This window comes from Andrographis paniculata, unplaced genomic scaffold (assembly GCF_009805555.1).
Source record: "Andrographis paniculata isolate CXL003 unplaced genomic scaffold, ASM980555v1 Contig15END, whole genome shotgun sequence".
Lineage (NCBI taxonomy): Eukaryota > Viridiplantae > Streptophyta > Magnoliopsida > Lamiales > Acanthaceae > Andrographis > Andrographis paniculata.
Window position 1 is genome coordinate 69,705 of NW_026137435.1, and position 19,005 is coordinate 88,709.

The window sequence follows — 19,005 nt, forward strand, 5'->3', positions numbered from 1 at the left end:
ATGGCATCCCATCCCATGTGTCGTTGTATACATATATATATAAAACACCCATGTCTTAAATCAATCTTTGTCCAGACCGGATAGATGTAATGTTTATTTATCTTTCTGAGCACAACCAATCGCTCCCCAGCTTGATGGATGATGGAGCAGTGAGTGAGTGAGTGACCTAGGTCGAATCCAATGATGATGTTAACTTATGGTCATTCCTACCTGCGCTGTGCTATTGCTGTGGTGTGGAGTTGTTACATTCATGATTCATCTCATGTGCAAAGACAAAAGCAAAGGCAGGCAGGCAGGCAGGCAGAGAGAGAGGCATTTCTAACATTGCCAAAACATATATATATATATATATTCAATTACATTACATTTAGAGAGAGGGAGGGAGGGAGGGACTTAGTAGTATGTAATGCTGCTCCATTCATTTCAGTTCAGACAGACGGAACATGCAGACAAACAGATCCACATCAAGCCAGTTTCACTTTTGCCTGCCGCAATCTCTTCCTCCTCCTCCTCCCCACAAACTTCAGAGCTTCGTCTATGAGGACGACGGGGGCAGAGAAGGCCAGCACAAGCAGCCACTCGTTCAAGCCAAGCGGGACGACGCCAAACACGTTGGCCAGGAAGGGCACGTAGAGGATCAGGCAGTGGAGCACGAGGGAGGCTGACATCGCCCCGAGAAGCCAAGGATTCCTCCACGGCGGCATGCTCATCAGGCTGTTGTCCTCCGACAGCGCATTGAGAGAGTTGAATAGCTCTATCGCCACCAGCACGGAGAGCGACAGCGTCGTCGCCTTGATCTTGCCGGAGGGGGAGAAATACTCACAGGGGTCGGAGAAAGCGATTGTGTGGCGGCGGAGGCCACTGCCAACGGTGAATGGAGATGCCGTGAACTCCGGCCAGGACGGGCACTCCCCCCAGCGCTGAAGCTGAGACAATGTAACGAGTGTGTGTCCGTCGTTCGCCAGGTCGATGCCGATGAATGAAGCCTGTGTGTACCACAACACAAACACTCCAACAGTTGCAACTCCGACGTAGGATCCAATCACCTGCAAGAAACAGATGGCAGAGAAGAGAAGAAAGGGTGCAGCACTGCATCAGAACAGATTCGAATTAAGTGAAAAGAAAAGGTATAGCAGCAAATCAAACCAAACCAAACCCAACCATGTAGCGGAACAGAACCCAAGAATCAATGAGAGCATCACTGCTCTTCCGGGGGGGCTTCTGCATGATACCCACATCCGGAGGGTTGAACCCAAGCGCAGTCGCTGGGGGGCCGTCCGTCACCAAATTCACCCACAGAAGCTGCACAGGTATCATGCACTCCGGCAGCCCCATAGCAGCAGCCACGAATATGGATATAACCTCTCCAATATTTGATGAAATCATGTACCTGCAGTGGAGGAGGGGAATCAATCCCTCATATTTTACAGAATCAGGGACGAGCAGCTACTCAGCTGTGGCCTGCCCCTTCTACTACACACACCTCACCCCATCTGCCAAATTCACTTCTTACCTGATAAAAGCCTTCATGTTGTTATAGATGGAGCGCCCTTCCGCAACAGCGGACACTATTGTGCTGAAATTATCATCTGCCAACACCATATCCGATGCCTCCTTCGCTACCTAACATCAACCGTGTTGAAGAGAATTTGAGCAACACAAGCTTAGTTTGTCAAGGAGATTAAGGAACAGAATCACAATGTCAAGTTCTTCAGTTTTCTTCATGTAAGGTGGTGTGCCTCCATGGATTACCTCAGTCCCAGTAAGGCCCATGGCTATTCCGATATCAGCAAGTTTTAAGGCGGGTGCATCATTGACCCCGTCTCCTGTCATGGCAACAATCTCTCCCATGCCCTTGAGCATCCTCACGATGTCTTGCTTGTGTCTAGGTTCGGATCTAGAGAAGACACGCCCTCCGGGTTTCGACAAAATATCCAATTGTTGTGAAGATGGAAGTGCCATGAACTCCTTACTGGTGAAACTTGCTCCTCGAAGATCCTCACCTTCAGAGAACAGACCAATTTCCTTACATATGGCCTCCGCAGTCGACTTATTGTCCCCAGTTATCACCATGACCTTTATTCCTGCACCCCTGCAGTCCTCAATCGCTTTGCGGACTTCCTCACGCGGAGGATCCTGCAATCTGAATTGTTCAGAAAAAGACCAGGCCTACCTTGTAACTAATAATCACAAACAGAAACACACTCACTCACCTGTATACCAATCACTCCTACAAAAACTAGACTGCTTTCTATTAAGGAATAGCATGAATGATCAAGCAACTTCTTGTGGGCTGCATGACCTTCAGTGTAGTAGTCTGAAAGCTCTTCCAGATCATCTTTGTAGGCTAAGCCTAAGCATCGAAGCCCCTTTGAACTCATGTCCAGCAGCCTTAATTGCAACTGTTGCCTACATTGTTCATCCATTGGGATAATTGATCCTACAGGGAGTAGCACATAGGAACTACGCTCCAATAAGCTTTCAACTGCACCCTGCAGAAGAAAAGAGCCATTCCAGCAGAACAATAGACAGAATGTAGATTCAAACCTTCACAGTGAGTGTTCTTCTAGTTTCACGAACTAATACACACTGAACCTATTTTAAGTATTCGAAATTTCAGGCTGGATACTTCCATTGCTAATGAGGAATGAGATGTGCTTCTTTGCATTTTAAAGTGTTTCGGATGTTGAACGAATGTTAGATGGTGCATTCTATGCTTTAAGTAGAACTACACAATAAATTGCATAAGATAAAAAACAAACATATCTCATGTTCACCATGACAGCTTCTCAAACCTATTTTCTATTTACAGTAGATTGCCTAAGGGTGTCTGATTGTGTTTACACACCAATTTTTACACTATTTATTTTACAGAAAAGTGTTTGTTCACTCTAAAAGTCATCAAATCCAACACTTACTTTCATCTAAAACTATTATATCCAAAACCTATTTTCTATTCAAAATAACACATTTATTCCATACAAAACACAAAGATAATAATAATAAATAGTACAAAATGAAAAATTACATCCAAAACCTATATTATATTCAGAAACATTTTAATTTTATAACAACCTAAAACATCACAAACCACAAACAACTACAGTTTAGTCTTTGCATGACATGAATAACAAGTCATCTCTTCTATAGGCACACAAGGAAATTTAGATTAAATAAATCTAGCAGCTATACCTTGACAAGAAGTCGGTTGCACCCATCTGGCTTGCGAACAAGAACACTCATTGACTTACGGACACGATCAAATTCCAGTGTCGCAACTCTTTTCAATCGTTTTATCCACCATTCGCAGCATGCTGAAATGAACACTGGGTGTTACAAATTTTAGACAGAATATCAGCAAAGATAAAATGACTGCATGCTGTTACTCACATAATTTAGCAGTTTTGTGGTCGATCAAATAATTGGACAAAATCTTTGAACAACGGATACTGTTCTTGACCTTGATGTCTGGAACACCCATCTTTTCAACTAAAACCTTGAGAGCAGCTTCAGTCGGCAATCCAGTTGCTCTATATAAAAGGCCATCACAATATACCCCGGCATCATTACAAACAGCACAAATCTGAGCCACAGCTAACAAGCTGGCATCCATATTATTGCAATTCCAGTCGACGATCCTCCCATCCTGAGGATCATAAGTTGTGCCTTCAACCCAGAAAATTCTTGAATCTGTTGTCTTAGCACCTAAGGTAAAAAATTCTGTGACTGACATTTGATTTGTTGTCAAGGTTCCTGTTTTATCGGAACAGATAACAGTTGTACACCCTAAGGTCTCCACACTCGGAAGCTTTCGTACTATTGCATTCTTTTGAGCCATTTTTCTAGTACCGAGAGCTAAGCAGGTTGTAATCACAGCAGGAAGGCCTTCAGGGATTGCAGCCACAGCAAGGGCAATTGCTATCTTAAAATAGTATGTGCATTTGTCAAAAGAGAAACGGAAATTGGAAGGCCATCCATTTGAAAGCTCCCATGTGAGAAAGTATTTGTAGTTGATAATCCACACCATGAGGCAAACAATGCCAATAGCAGTAGTAAGCCTATTACCAAATTCATCGAGCTTCTTCTGCAAAGGAGTTTCGTTTTCTTCATGTGATGCCTCATCTATCTGTGATTGTATCTTTCCCATTTCAGTGCACATCCCAATGCTCACAACAATGCAAACACAGCTGCCATTAGCGATGGTCGTTCCAGCAAAGACCATGTTTTCCTTGGCCTGCAGCTCGCAGTCATCCAAGAAAATGGGGTCAGTTCCTTTCATGACAGGCATGGCCTCTCCCGTCAGTGAACTCTGCTCCACTCTTAAAGTTGAGGTCTTCAAGACTGCCACTCTCATATCAGCCGGTACTTTGTCCCCAGCCCGTAAGTCCACAATATCCCCAGGGACAAGCTCACACGAAGGCAGATCTGGGACAACATACCCATCCCTAATCACCTTGCAAGAGTCGCATTGCATATTCTTCAATGCTTCGAGGGCTTTCTCAGCATTGCCTTCTTGCCAAACTCCAACCACAGCGTTAAGGATTAATATTGAAACTATGACAAAAGGTTCCATGTAGGATTCCAACCCTGATTCTTCAGTTTCATTCCGTTGCAAGTAGGCCAGTACAAATGAAATGAAAGCTGCAACTAGAAGGATTTTGACAAGCATATCATCAAATTGTTCCAAGAAAAGTCTCCAAAGGGGCTTACCCTCGTGTTTCTTGAGTTCGTTCCATCCATAAATCTCTCTCCTCTTCTCAACATCGTAAGTGCTCACACCTTTGTCTAACTTCACTTTGTACTCCTTCAAGCACTGCTCAACTGACCACGACCATGCCTTGAATGGCTTTCTGTCTGCTACTTCCCCCATCAAGAAATAAACCCACTCACTGAGTCCCCAAGATAAGTCTCCAGTACATTACCTCACTTCAAGCTCCTAAAATACGAAACAATAACTGAATTACAGGTGCAGTAGAAAACAACTGAGAAAATGTAGTAGTAAATGGAGATCCAATAATTGTGAAAAACATTACGTATCTTTCATAATTTGGTAGATAGATAGTAATGAGAATGTTAGGTCTAACCAGCCAACTTTACCAATCATCAATGTTGTTTTCTTACAGTGTGTGTCCCAGCCTCAGACATTGTTCTTAGTTTTTTTGCACTTGTTTCTCATGCGCCCAGACTCCTTTTCTTGTATTAATCAACAATCAATCGTGAGGCGCGAAAATAAACTCATGACTTCACTGTGTTACAAGTCTACTGATATACCAACTTGGCCACCTAGAAAGTTCAATAAAGGTCTGTTGGTGTTTGGTATGTTTCAGAATTAGTAAGGGGTGTTTGGCGAATAGCTTTTTTAAGAGTTTTCAATTTATTGAATAGTTTTTAGCTGTTTGACCAGTCAAAAAGCTAATTTAGGTGTTTGGACCAAAAAAACTAATTTATGAAAAGCTAACTTACCCAGCGTTTTAAAATAGTTTTTTCTATAAAAAATTTTTTATTCCTTATATGCCCTTAAAAATTTATTATAAATTTTACACAAATAAATATATTTTGATTATTTATTAATTATACTAGAATATTTTATTATATTATAGTTTTACTTTTATAAATTTAAAATAATTAATTTTTATATAAAAATTATTTTAATCGTAAAATATATAAATTTATTAAAATCAACATAAAATAAAAATATAAATATTTATAATTTATTTTTTTATTAAAATTCCATTATATAAATTTTATACTAAAAATAAATTAAATTTATTGAAAATTATAAATATAACGAACTAATAGATAACTAAAATAATAAATATATACGAAAAATTTATTATTTTATATTTTACATCATTTTCAATAAAAAAAAAAACTATTTATATATTTTAATAAAAATGTATTATTTTTTAAATCTAACTGTAATAAAAATAAATACTTTTATAACACTTTTACAATTTTCAATAATTAATAACAAAAAATTTTAAATATTCCAAACTAAAAAAACATAATTGAATATATTAAAAACAAGAATAAAATAGAAATGTCCTCAATCGTCATTTTACGTATAAACAGCTAATATCAAATAGTTGTTTTACCAAACATTTTAATACAAACAGCTAATCGAATCAGCTAGTCAAACCAGCTAATTGAATCAGCTAACAGCTAACAGCTAATTGAATCAACTAACAGCTATTGCCAAACACGCCCTAAAACAATAAATTAAAATTTATCTGATATGATATATTCATTCTGTTTCATAACTAAATATTCATTTACTTTTTGCACGTAATTTTAGAAATATTAGTATTATATTTGGATGTAGCAGGAATAAAGTAGAAATGACTAAAATAACTTTATTAGTAGTTTTGATATAAAGGTAATGACATTTGTGTAATATATTGTAAATTGTAAAAGTACTTGTTATGTAAATAATATAGTTACTAAAAAGGAAATGAATATTTGTTACGAGACGAACTAAAATAAAAAAAATGGATATTTTATTATAAGACGAAGGGAGTAATAAATATTTAACATGCTCTTTCGAATAGAATGAAAATAAAAATTCAGATGTAATATTAAATAAAAATATATATATATATATGATGGATGTATTCTTTTAGCAAAATTTCCAGAATTTCTACTATTTATAAAGTTTTTATTTTAAAAATAGCAAATCAAACATTTATTTTTCATATTATACTATCAATTTTATGTTCAAAATTCAAAATTTTTATCATTCCCTGAACAAACAAGCATGATGTGTTTTTAGGATAAATAAATAAATAACTGCAAATACATAGTCAAAATAAGATGGTGAAAACATAGTTGGATTTTAAGTACTCCTTACTTACAGTGAAATTAGTCCACTTGGATCAAGATATCAAGAAAAATAAATATTTTATAAAAAAAAAAATAAAAAATAAAGAACATAATTTAGTGTATTTTAAAAATTTAGTTAAAAATAAAGGTAATTAAAAAGAATGTAATAAAATTAATAATATCTGTTGTAAATAACTATTGAATGAAAAAAATATTAATTCGTTTACTTGGTCAAAATTAGCAAATTAGTAATAGAGTAAATTTAGGGTGTGTTTGTTTGGGGGTTTGAATTTTGAGTTGAGATTTGAATAGTAAAAATTTTGAATTTGAATAGTTGTACGATGTGATATATAAAATTGATTTTTTTAGTATAATATAAAAAATAAAAAATAGGCGTTTGATTCGATGTTTTGGAGGAATAGGATGAATAGTGGAAATTTTCACAAATCCTTCAAACAAACACAGGACGAACTACAAACAGACTGGAAAGTAAAATAAAAATAAATTTAATATAAATAGAATATATCTTTATTTTAACAATAATATAAACAATTTATTATTATTTTTTAAATATTTTAATATTTTTATCAATTATTTAATAATTATTTAATAATAACTTATTTTAATATTATTATTATTTTTAGTGTTCTTTGTCAATCAAATCTACCTAATTTTGACATAGGGGGGTGTATATAAAATTGAAAAAATAAATAGTTAAAAATATTGAGAGCATATTGGCAACACTCGGATGGATGGTAATTGGTAACTGGTAACCAAGCACAGCTAATAAATATACTACGCACACTCAACTCGTTACCGCAATATGGTTGACTCTTGGAGATCATATCGGATATAGAAAAGCTCCGGTTAGATGGAGACAGTTTTTGGAAGTTTGTGAAAAGTAATAATAAAAAAATAATATTTAATTTAATGTTATTTGAAAAACAGAGTTAAAATATCGTCCAGCCAAAAATGATTAAGTTTAAAAACAATTAACAAATACAAACCATTTTAATTTAATTAAATTTTTAACATTTTTTTTAACGAATCTCATTAACAAATATTTTATTTATTTATTGATCTTTAAAAATAGCTGATAACCGGAGCCATACTCTGTAGCTAGCACCTACCTACCTAACTACCTACCTAGATCTATTGTGTTTTGTCGTCGTCCCTATCGATCTGTTTTCTTCATAATCAACACATTAATTTGTCTAATTTCCTCCTACGAACGAACGAACAAACAAACAAACAAACAAACAATCTAACTGGAGAGCTTCTAGCAGTGCATAGGGTACGTGGATTACATCACATGGAAGGATTGGTGTTTAATTAATAAATCTGAAAGAACAAATTAAGGGTTACCCGGAATTGGAAGCAATCATCATCATCATCGTCATCGTCATCGTCAGAGAAAGGAAAATTGTGGATCTGCGAACCTCACCTCATCTCATCTCATCTATAATTGCAGTTTCTTTAAGAAATTTCATAGGGTGGGAGGGTGTTTGGAAGGAAGGAAGTCGAAAGTGTAAGCGAGCGAGCGAGCAAGCAAGCAAGCAATGCGCAGCAGCACTCGGAAGGATTGAAATGCGTAGGAACCCCAGACAGTCAAACAAACAAACAAACTCGCCTGATCGATCGCCGCTAAAACCACAGATAATTAAACCCTAGCTTCGACTTCGACCTCTGCGATCGAAAGAAATATCGCAGATTCCGAGCCGCAAATTAAAGAGAGAGGTAGGTGGCAGTGGGAGTGGCAGTGGCAGTGACGTGCTGCGGTCTATTGTTGGTGTGTGTTCACTCGCTGTTTGGGTGGGAAATGGGAAATGGGGAGAAGAGGAGATGTGGTGACGGGAATGAATTGGTCAAAATTGGTATCGCTATCGGACCCCTCCCTTCAACTTGTACCTCTATTCAAAAAGAAAACAACGTGGTGCCGTGAAAGAACGTGCTGCCGTGGACTCTGCTATAAATAAGGTCACGATCCTTAGCAGTTGTTGATATATATATATATATATATATATATTTTTTTTTTTTTTTAATGACGTGGGAATTCGGCTCACTGGGTAAACATAATCTCACGTTACAAATTCAACTTCTGAACCACTCGTCAAGTCTTAATTCTTTATATAGAAAATATTTTCTCATCATATATATATATATATAATTATAGCAAATGGTGTGACCTCATCCCTCAAATTTATGGCTTCTTTTATTTTTATTTTTTTATTTTAGATTTTTACAATTTTTTAATGCAATTTTTTTAATATATATCATTTACTAAATAATGAGATAGCGGGGTATAATGGAATACCAGAGTAGTTTATTTATTTATTTATTTATTTTAATTCTCTCAATAATTTTGGAGAATATTTGCAATTAGCCTTCGTTGCATTTTCGAAAGGATTTGCTAACTATCTCTTCAACCATTTGAGATTTTTTTAAAGAGACAAAACTCTCTCTTTTGCCATTTGAGATTTCGACCGTCTCACCTAAAAGCTCGAACTTGTTAGGGAAACTAAGCCACTAGTTACATATCCCGCAAACGGGAGTCCTCAACATAAGAGACAAAAACTCGACAAGGACTCTCCCTTCTGCCATTTAAAATTTCTTTGAAGAGGCAAAAACCATTTAAAATTTCTTTGAAGAGGCAAAAACCTTTCACAATAGTAGACCCACCGTTTTCTTATTTTTACATAATAAAATTACTTATTTCTTTCTAATCAAAGGATGTTTTGAGATTTTTTTTGTTATTTATATTTTTTACATAGAAACATGAAATTCAGAGCAGTTTATTTTAATTACATTTATTTCTACATTGTCTTATATCTTTTATTATAATTTCAATTTTATTTTTTTTCGTTTGCTAATTAACATTTTTGTATTGATGAAGTTAATTTGGCAAGGATTTGGTGACTCTCTATTCTATCATTTGAGATTTTTTTGAAGAGGCAAAATCTTGGTAAGAACTTACTTATTTATGATTAAAAGATGTTTTGAGATTTTTTTGTTAGTTTTTTATTTATGCAGAAGCATGAAATTCACAACAGTTTATTTTAATTACATTTATTTCTAAATTGTCTTCTATATTTTATTATAATTTCAATTTTTTTTTTTTTTGTCGTTTGCTAATTAACATTTTTGTATTAATAAAGTTAATTTGAAAAACATATTATATATATTTATTTTATAAATTATAAATAAATCATATATGTAAAATTTATCAAATATATAATTATATTACAATATTATTTTAAACATATTTTAATTATATATACATGGGTTTAAATGCTAGTATTATTAGAAAAACAAACAATCAAACAGACAAACTTCAATTCAATTGACTAGCCTTGAAATGAAAAAGTAAACGGGACTAACTGACGGTTAAAAGTGTGGAAGCAATGAATTGAATGCCGTCTAGTCCAGTCTCCTGCTTCGCGTCCCGTTAAAACCAATTATAATACTTCTTTTCTCATTCAAATACTCGCCTATTTTTTTATTTATTTTTTAATAAAATTATTACACTTTGTTTTTTCACATTAAAATCCTCTATTGAATTGATTGGAGCAATACATTGTACAATGCCAACGGTAGTAACTTGTTATTTGCATTGGATGCCACAAATTGAATTAATTGTATTGTTGAAGCAAGTTAATTAAATAAGTACATAATGTACTACAGCATTTATATATGATGAGGAATTGAGGATACTCGATCGATCTAGCTACTCCTGAATGAATGAATTGACCGCACCTGGAATCCCTTGGAGACGATCGATGTCATCGTGAAGTTTCTGCATTTGTAGCAGCTGTAAATAATCCTGCTGCAGCAGCAGCAGATCTCATCCTCCATTCTTCTCTTGTCTTGTCCGACTCTCCTCTCCTCTCGCCTTAAGTTTTGTCCATTATATTACTCTCCATCGATCGATCGATCACTTCATCATCATTATTATTATTATTATTATTATTATTATTAATAATATAATATTTATATAGACACCCAAAGTGGGCTCAGGCTCAACGCCTCATCCTCATCATTCCTCTTGTTATATAATTGTATCGGTTGATTTGGTTTGGTGTGGTGTGGTGTGTGGATTTCCATGTTCCATCGATTCACCATATATATATATATATATATATATATAATTGAGCTTAGCTTAGGTTAGGCTGCATGCCCCACCCCAACCACTTCTTTTCTCATCTACCATCATCCTTCAATTCATCACTCCTCTCCTCAGTATGCAGCAGCATCCCTTTTCTTCTACAACTCAATCATTTCACAGTATATATATATATATGTATATTCTATCTTTCTTTTTTCTTATGAGTGAGCCAAGATAACACTGTTTTGGGTGCCAAGATTTAAAGTACTATTTTTAGTATTTTTTTATTGAATAAAAAGTAATTATATATTTATATTAAATTAGTCTTAATTTTTACCTAATCAAAACTTCTTTAACACATTTTCATCTATTCATTTTTTGTATAACAATATAATATGTATCATATACATTGAAATCGTGAATAAATTTTGAATTGGACAAACAATCCCTTAAAAACGTGAGATAAGTAGAAACAAAATTGTAGTTTGAGCATTCCGCATAATCTTCGTGACTAAAAGTTTTCTTCAATTTACCCTGTGAGGGAATTCAGAAGGTACTTTGAAAAATAATTTATCCGGAAAGCAGCTCAACTGCAAATTAAGAGCGAGCGAGCGAGCGAGAGAGAGAATACGGCACAGAGAAGCAAAGAATGACTTCCTCCTCTGAGGCGAGGCGAGGCATCAATCAATCATCTACGGATGGACATGGTATTTGCATATTTGCATAGCATTGCAAGCACCACTGCATTTTTCCTTGGATTGGATGCCCAAAGCCAACGCAAGAATCTGTGGAATTTCTTCCCTTTATCGATGGGTCCTCCCTTCCACCCTAGCAGGGAAAAGTAAAATCATCCCTAGTTTCTTTTTTTTTTTAATTAAAATAATATTTGATAATATAACTATTAATTTTTTTTGAAACATATATAAATTCAAATAGTAAGGAACAATCCCTGGATGATACCATGCCCGTCGCCCGTCCATATTCCACGAGCTCCATAAAAGGCAAACAAAGAAGCCACAACACCCCCGGCGTACGTGTTGGGTGGGTGGGATCCATTAATTATATGCTATTGCTAGTGTAGTGAGTGAGTGCGATGCACTGCCTTGCTGCATCCCTATTTTCATCTTCATTTTTATTTTTATTTTTATAATGGTTGAGGTGGTTCAATAATCAGTACTAGATTAGTTTCGCAAACTAATCAATTGTGTCCTCTACCTATAATCTCCGACTTGTGTTTCTGCCTGCCGCTGCCCGGTGTTGGATATTCATTTTCGGGTTTCTGGTATAGAGATGTTTGCGTCCATTTGTTAAATTTTGTGAAAGGGAAAGGGAAAGGGAAAGGAATTGCTGAAATTTTTGCTTGTTTTTCGCAGCGGGGGTCTCATTCTAAATTTAACCCACCTTAGAAGAGATGGGTTTGCTCACGAATAGAGTGGAGAGGAATGAGATCAAGCCTGGGGATCATATCTATACTTACAGAGCAGTGTTTGCCTACTCTCACCATGGTTGCTAGCGATTTCCTAGTATTTTCTAATTTGTTTCTAGTTTCTGTTATGGTGCTTGTCTGAGGCTGTTTGTGTACATTGAGGAAAGAGGCAATGCTGCATTTACTAGTTTAGGATTGATTTCTTATCCAATTGGGTTAGCTAGCTTGATTGTGCTTTGGAATTTTGATTGCCCTGCCCGCCCGCCCAGGCTATTTTATCTCCTTGGTTTTCTCTGGAACCGAAAATATATATATACTTTTCTTAAAATCTCATTAACTTGTGGTTCTGGATGATGAGATCTGATCCTTAGTCACTGAGAGACTCGTTGCCTTCCATGTTGTACTAATAATTTGCTTGTCAACTGTCAATCTTCCTTCCTTGTGCTCATCGATTGAAATAACTATGCTGAAAGGTGAACATTTTCACCATTTTACAATTGCTCATTCTTAGATTCGAAGCTATGTGGCTTTTCTGCTGTCACTGAGTTTTATGATGGGCAATTCATATGGCTAGTTACTTAGAGGTCAATCTTGTCTTGTCTTGACATGTATAAGCCGGCTTCTTTCATATACGTGGAGCTGAACCATTTTTGTTCATACAATCAAGAAATCTGTGTGAAATGAAGTGAATTGAATTGAATTAGAATGTGTTGGTTTCGAATACCTACCTGCATTAACCACTTTCAGTGTGGCATTGTTTGTGTAGGTATCTTTGTTGGGGGTAGCAAAGTGGTTCATTTCACCCGTGTTGAAGGCTCGTCCACATCAGATCGCGAAGCATACAGCCCGGATGCGCAATGCCGAACGTTTCCAGACTGTGGCTTTAGGCAGCCAAACAGTGGGGTCGTTCTCTCCTGTCTTGATTGCTTCCTTCGAAACGGTTCCCTGTATTCCTTCGAGTATGGAGTCAGCCCGTCTCTTTTTATCGCTAAGGTGCGTGGAGGCACCTGCACAACTGCTGCCTCCGACCTAGCTGAGGCCGTTGTTCATCGTGCAATGTACCTGCTCCAAAATGGATTTGGGAACTACGATGTGTTTCAAAACAACTGCGAGGATTTTGCGCTGTACTGCAAAACTGGACTCCTCACAATCGATCGTCTGGGAGTTGGAAGAAGTGGACAAGCTTCGTCGGTCATTGGTGCGCCACTGGCTGCTCTTCTTTCCACACCATTGAAGCTGCTGATGCCCAGTCCAGTTGGCGTGGCTACACTGACTGCTGGAATGTACTGCATGAGCAGATACGCAACGGATATAGGAGTCCGAACGGATGTCATCAAGATAGACGTAGAGGACCTTGCTGTCAACCTTGGCTGGCTCGGGAATAACACTGAAGACCCAGCTTCAGGAGCTGCAAATTCTAACAGCCAACTTATTAGGTAATGTGTGATGTCTCTCTCCTTCATTGATTTAACATTGTGAAATCGTTTTGCCATCTTCTGTTATTATTTCTGCCATATATACAGACAAAACTACAGCATGGTATTGAATCACTCTGAAAAACTCCTCTCCCTCCAGTCCTGACTAAAGATTGATACTCGAACTCGATTAATTCTGTCGAGATCATGTTTATTATTACGATCGACACCAGTTTGCCTCCGCTGTACAGTAACAAAGGTATTACAATGTCCTGTTAAACAGTCATGTTGTGGCTATGTAGATCATCGTATGACTCGTATCTTAAACTTTCTGGCTTTGGAATTTCTTCGTCTCCTCTGCGCTTTCAACTTTGAATTCAGCTTTATCCGCAAGCCCAGTTACTGTCTGTGCAACAGTCTCTGTTCTTGCAGCGATCTCTATAAGTAGCGATGCCACGGTGACCAATGGAACAATTTTGGTGAGAGTAACAACCCGAGGACTGGCTTTCTCCTCCCCTGTATCACTAGCCATTTCTCCTGTTGATGCCATCCATTGTGTGGAGAGGGATTTCAGTGCATTCTGCAATTCCCGAACTGCGTTTCTCATCTCCTCGACCATGAGATCTGTTCTAGATGATTTCTTCATTGCAGCGATGGAAATCGCCAATTCTTTAAGCAGTGCAGAGGATGAGCCGCTTAATCTCACGCAAAACTTGCTGAAATGCTTCTTGAGAAAATCAGGGGCCTGTCGAGTTGGAAAATACGTGCGTTTGAGAAAAGAAAAGAAGACGAATGATGGGTGATACAGCATAAGATGTCCATATCCATATCAAATGATGGATGAATGACGAGTACCTTAGCATCCGAGGCGATGCTGGCATTAAGTGCTTCGATGCAGTAGGCACAGCTCCTCAGGGACGCCCCAACCTTGAGGTATTCCTTCCATGGATGCCCGAAGTTGAAGCTCCCATGGGCAGGCTCCCATCTGGCAAAGTTTGCCTGCAGGGAGAGGGAGGAGAATATTTGGTATTATTCGAACAGAGTTTGGGTAAATCAAAGAAAGGAATGAAGGACAAGACAACACAGTGAACTGAGAGCCTACCATGGATTCTTCAGTAGTTTTAGAATTGAGAGCACATTTGTAGCCATGTAAGGCTTTGGTGGTGGCAGCAGCTTCATTTTTACCACCATCACTGGCCTTGGCATCATCGTCATCACCATCTTTGAAATATTCGGCAACGCATGCTGCAGAGTGAGTTGAAGAACAAATGCATCAATCAATGGATACCTCCTCGATTAAGCTGTGTTGTGTGCGTGAGTATTCCTTATAATAAACAAACCATTACCATTTAGGGAATCGGAAAGCCTGTCCATGTTGGTGTTGATGATGTTGTGGAGCTCGGTTCCAGCCCAGACCGGGGAGACGACCATGGTGGTGATGACACAGAGCGAAGTGCCGATTGCGATGGTGGAGAGCCTGTGATGAGCCATCTCGAAGAGTTTGTCGACGCGGTAGCCCGAAACCGAGACGAGGCTGAAGGTGAGGATGAAGATCATGGCCCCGTAGTCGAACCGGGCTTTCACCGACGGAATGAACCTGGAGAAGGTCGCTGCGGTGGCTGCAATGCAATGCAATGCCACAAACAGATTTATAAACCAAATTAAATTAAGTCTGTCAGGGTCAGGCCAATCCCACAAAGACAAGTAAATTAAGGCTTAACTAAGTAAGTAATTAAGTTACCCAGAATGAAGACGGAGGCTTGCAGAATAACGGGCTGGAGGTTGTCGCCGGCGTGGCTGGCCACCCAGTGAACACCCATCCCCAGCGCCCCTGCCAAGAACGTCCCCGTCGCTCTGTTCACCGACTTGCAAAGCGTCGCGCCTTCCTCCGTCCATGCAAACATTCAAACCAACAAATCAAATAAAATAAAATCAATATATATATATATATATTATAATGAGCTAGGAACAGGATGGATTGATTGATTGATTGATTGTTGGTGTGGACGATGCCTGCAGGCTGTACATGTATATACGTACCCACAGTGTACTCGAACACGACGACGACGGTCATGACGGCCCACATGGCGGTTCCGCCGACGCCGTCGTAGAGGGGCCGCATGTAGTAGAACAAGGACACCAGCGAGAGCGCCAGCCCTACTTTGACGCAGTGCATTACCTTCTTAGGCTCGTTCCTGGCCATCTTCCACGCCCTCTCCAAGAACCCCCCAATTCCCATTCCCAACCCTAACCGGCTGCAGATGCACATTCTGCTGCTGCATCTTCTTCTCTCGCCAGCTGCTGCTGGTGCTGGTTCTAGAGCCCGACTCGCACCGCCCGGCATACTCACTCTCCATTCCAACGCCGCCGCCTGAGGTTCCTTGGAAGACGTTTTCATTTTGATTTGATCTGATCACCCAAGTACTCTCAGGTACTGCTACGTACTGTCAGTCAACTCAACTCAAGAAATGCTATATATGCTATGCTAGCTTAATTATGATTGTCCAATCTAATTACGGCAGGGCAAGGATTCTCTCTCTCTCTCTCTTCTCATGTGTTTCTGTCGACAAAAAACACAGATTGTGTGGTGTGGTGTGGTGTGGTGTGTTGGCTAGCACGCAGCCACAGGCGTACATTTATATATAGATGGCTGCTGCTGCTGCTGCTGCTGCTCCTCCTCCAATAAGAGCAAGGAAGAAGATTCTACATGCTGCTGCTAAAACTATATGCAATGCAAGGTAGGTCAGCTTAATTATTAATTCACCTCTCCATTTGATTTCTTTAATCTGGCTACCTCATTCCCCAATTCTGCACTTCTTTTCTATCACCACCACTAATAATATCTCTTGCCAACATGCAAGAGAAAGAAAGAAAGAAATGATAATAATAATAATAATCATAAAGGGCCACCATTGTGTGTGTGTGTGTATGTATATGCATGACCTAAACAGCGATGTAATAAACAGCCAGCCAGCTACAGCTACCTAAATTAATTCGGTTGATCTTTGTGAAAAAGAGAAATTAAAAGCAAAAGACCTAATTCTATTAACTAGTTAGTTAGTTGAAGACAGCCTCAAGTAACCGAGGAGCCATATATTGAATAAATAATAAAACTTAGTGGGATTGCTATTAGTTAATTAATTACTAGTATGTATATATACATATATTGCTGCTATTGTTATTACTATTGCTTATTTCCATGTAATATATACACATACATAATAATAATAATAATAATAATAATAATAATAATAATAATAATAAACAGATAATAGGAGGGAGGCCTTCATTCATCAACGCATGTAGCCAGAGTCACACTCAAATGTTGTCCTTATTCAACGCATAAAGAAATTAATTAGGTAACCATGCACACAGACACATTAATTAATTAACAAATTAGTTTTAGATATAGAATTACTTCTAACTAAATCCATAATAATTAATTAATCAAGAGCACTATGAATTTGGAAAAGCTAGTGCACCTATCACCATGAATTAATTATTAATTAGTCGAGATTAGAAAGAGGTAAACTAGCTAGGAAGCCAAATATATCAATTACATTAAATTAAATTAAATTAAATTAAAAGGCCAGTGTGCTTATGATACATCATCCGTCCACTACTTTTGCACATTTCATTTCTCTGCAGCATCTAATATATATATATATATATATATATAATGCATGCATGCATGCATGCATCTCTAATTTGCACAGGATATATAGCAACCTCTATCCACGTCCAATCCAAGTTGAGCTATTTACTAATTTGATCGACGTTAGAAATTTGATTTAGTTATGTAAATAGTAATAAATTGATTATTTGAATTATATGAATGAGTGAATCAAATATTGAATTGATTGGGCTATATATATATATATATATATGTATGTTGGGTCTTGTTTACAAGGTGAAGAAGGGAGGGCAACTCTCCGATCCGATCATTGTTAATTAGTATTAATTAGTTTTGAGATTATTTGGAGCTGGACCCACCGAACCGGATTTTGGCTTGCTCTTGCTCTTGGGCATGAGCATGGGATCGGAACAGATCATTTTATACCAATATAATAATACTCCATCCATGCCCTAAACTTTTGTAATTTTACTTGGACACGTACAAATACTACTATTTTAATATTAAAACAGGATATATGAAAAATAAATTCAAAGTATTATTAAAAATTAATAAAAATACGATATTCAAGTAATAAAAAAATAATTATTATTTGCTAAAATATAAGACCTAAAATTATAAATGAATAAAATTATTACTATAAATAAAATATATAGAAATTTAGAGAAATATTATAATTTTAGCTGACGGATGAAGTAATATATTTTCTAACAATTCTTTTTTTTTTTTTTTTAAGATAATACTAATGAGACATAAAAAGTATACATGATGCTAGTTTATATTAAAGGTAAAAATAAGTATTTGTTTAGTGTTTATATGATACATAATTTTTTAAAATATTTTTAAAAAATATAATATATATACATAATAAAAAGTACAGTATATATATAGAAAACATCATTAACTTATAGTATGTTTACAGTTTCTCACACCACTAAAAAACCTAAAATAATATATATATATATAAATATATATATAAATGTGCTTCTTTGGGTTTAATTTTTCAAATTTTATTAACCCTATTGAGTTTGTTTGACTACAATTTTTTTATTGATACGATTTTCAATTTTATCATTTCATAGATATCAAACATTCAATATAAAATATTTTATATTATTGATATAATTACACATCTTAAACAAACACAAAAATTTATTTACTTGTATTTGTATTTTTCTAATTATTGTTTGATTTTTAATGTTTTCTAAAACAATAATTATATTGCAATTTTTTTTTTTTCTATATGCTTGTCAATTAATATTATAAAAAATACAATATATAATGTATGTACTCTATTATTTAAAAGAAAGTTTAACAATTCAATATAATACTCCATCTCAACCCAATTAAAGATACTTATTTGACTTTTATACTTGAACTTAAGTATATTAGTAGTATTTTATAGACATGTAAATATAGTATTTTGATATTTAGTTGGAGGTTATTTTATTAAAGAAAACATATATCTTTTACTTGAAGAAATCAAAATGACAAACTAAATATATTTGGAGACAAAAGACGTATTATTTATATATTAATAACACAGTTTTTTTTACTTTATATAAAAAAATATTTCAAATAAAAAAAATACATATTTTGTTTTTTAAAA

General features: G+C 36.2%; 3 protein-coding genes across 12 annotated transcripts; 1 reads left to right on the plus strand and 2 right to left on the minus strand.

The window, feature by feature from the left end:
- Positions 1–291: 291 nt before the first annotated feature.
- LOC127262470 (calcium-transporting ATPase, endoplasmic reticulum-type) lies at positions 292–8,727 on the minus strand. Of its 6 annotated transcripts, none has more exons than XM_051291164.1 (8): positions 8,185–8,727; positions 3,391–4,936; positions 3,193–3,326; positions 2,214–2,492; positions 1,753–2,136; positions 1,514–1,623; positions 1,147–1,390; positions 292–1,046 (listed from the first exon to the last, which is right to left on the minus strand). In XM_051291164.1, the coding sequence occupies exons 2-8, from the start codon at positions 4,868–4,870 to the stop codon at positions 465–467; spliced, it is 3,213 nt and encodes a 1,070-aa protein (XP_051147121.1). In that variant the 5' UTR covers positions 4,871–4,936; positions 8,185–8,727; the 3' UTR covers positions 292–464. The 6 variants fall into 6 exon arrangements, with proteins under 6 accessions (XP_051147121.1, XP_051147130.1, XP_051147139.1 ...); XM_051291173.1 differs by lacking the exon at positions 8,185–8,727 and adding an exon at positions 5,122–5,274; XM_051291182.1 differs by lacking the exon at positions 8,185–8,727 and adding an exon at positions 5,098–5,264.
- Positions 8,728–11,252: 2,525 nt separating this feature from the next.
- LOC127262528 (protein LEAD-SENSITIVE 1) lies at positions 11,253–14,042 on the plus strand. 5 transcript variants are annotated; one of them, XM_051291261.1, is made up of 5 exons: positions 11,253–11,762; positions 11,858–11,962; positions 12,295–12,426; positions 13,114–13,783; positions 13,871–14,042. In XM_051291261.1, the coding sequence occupies exons 3-5, from the start codon at positions 12,333–12,335 to the stop codon at positions 13,926–13,928; spliced, it is 822 nt and encodes a 273-aa protein (XP_051147218.1). In that variant the 5' UTR covers positions 11,253–11,762; positions 11,858–11,962; positions 12,295–12,332; the 3' UTR covers positions 13,929–14,042. The 5 variants fall into 5 exon arrangements, with proteins under 5 accessions (XP_051147218.1, XP_051147226.1, XP_051147210.1 ...); XM_051291253.1 differs by having other exon boundaries at positions 11,254–11,762; positions 11,858–12,203; XM_051291269.1 differs by having other exon boundaries at positions 11,253–11,962.
- Positions 14,043–14,084: 42 nt separating this feature from the next.
- On the minus strand, positions 14,085–16,483 carry LOC127262518 (aluminum-activated malate transporter 10). Its single transcript, XM_051291235.1, has 6 exons — positions 15,803–16,483; positions 15,504–15,644; positions 15,109–15,381; positions 14,865–15,007; positions 14,618–14,761; positions 14,085–14,507 (listed from the first exon to the last, which is right to left on the minus strand). The coding sequence occupies exons 1-6, from the start codon at positions 16,158–16,160 to the stop codon at positions 14,085–14,087; spliced, it is 1,482 nt and encodes a 493-aa protein (XP_051147192.1). The 5' UTR covers positions 16,161–16,483.
- Between the last annotated feature and the right edge of the window lie 2,522 nt (positions 16,484–19,005).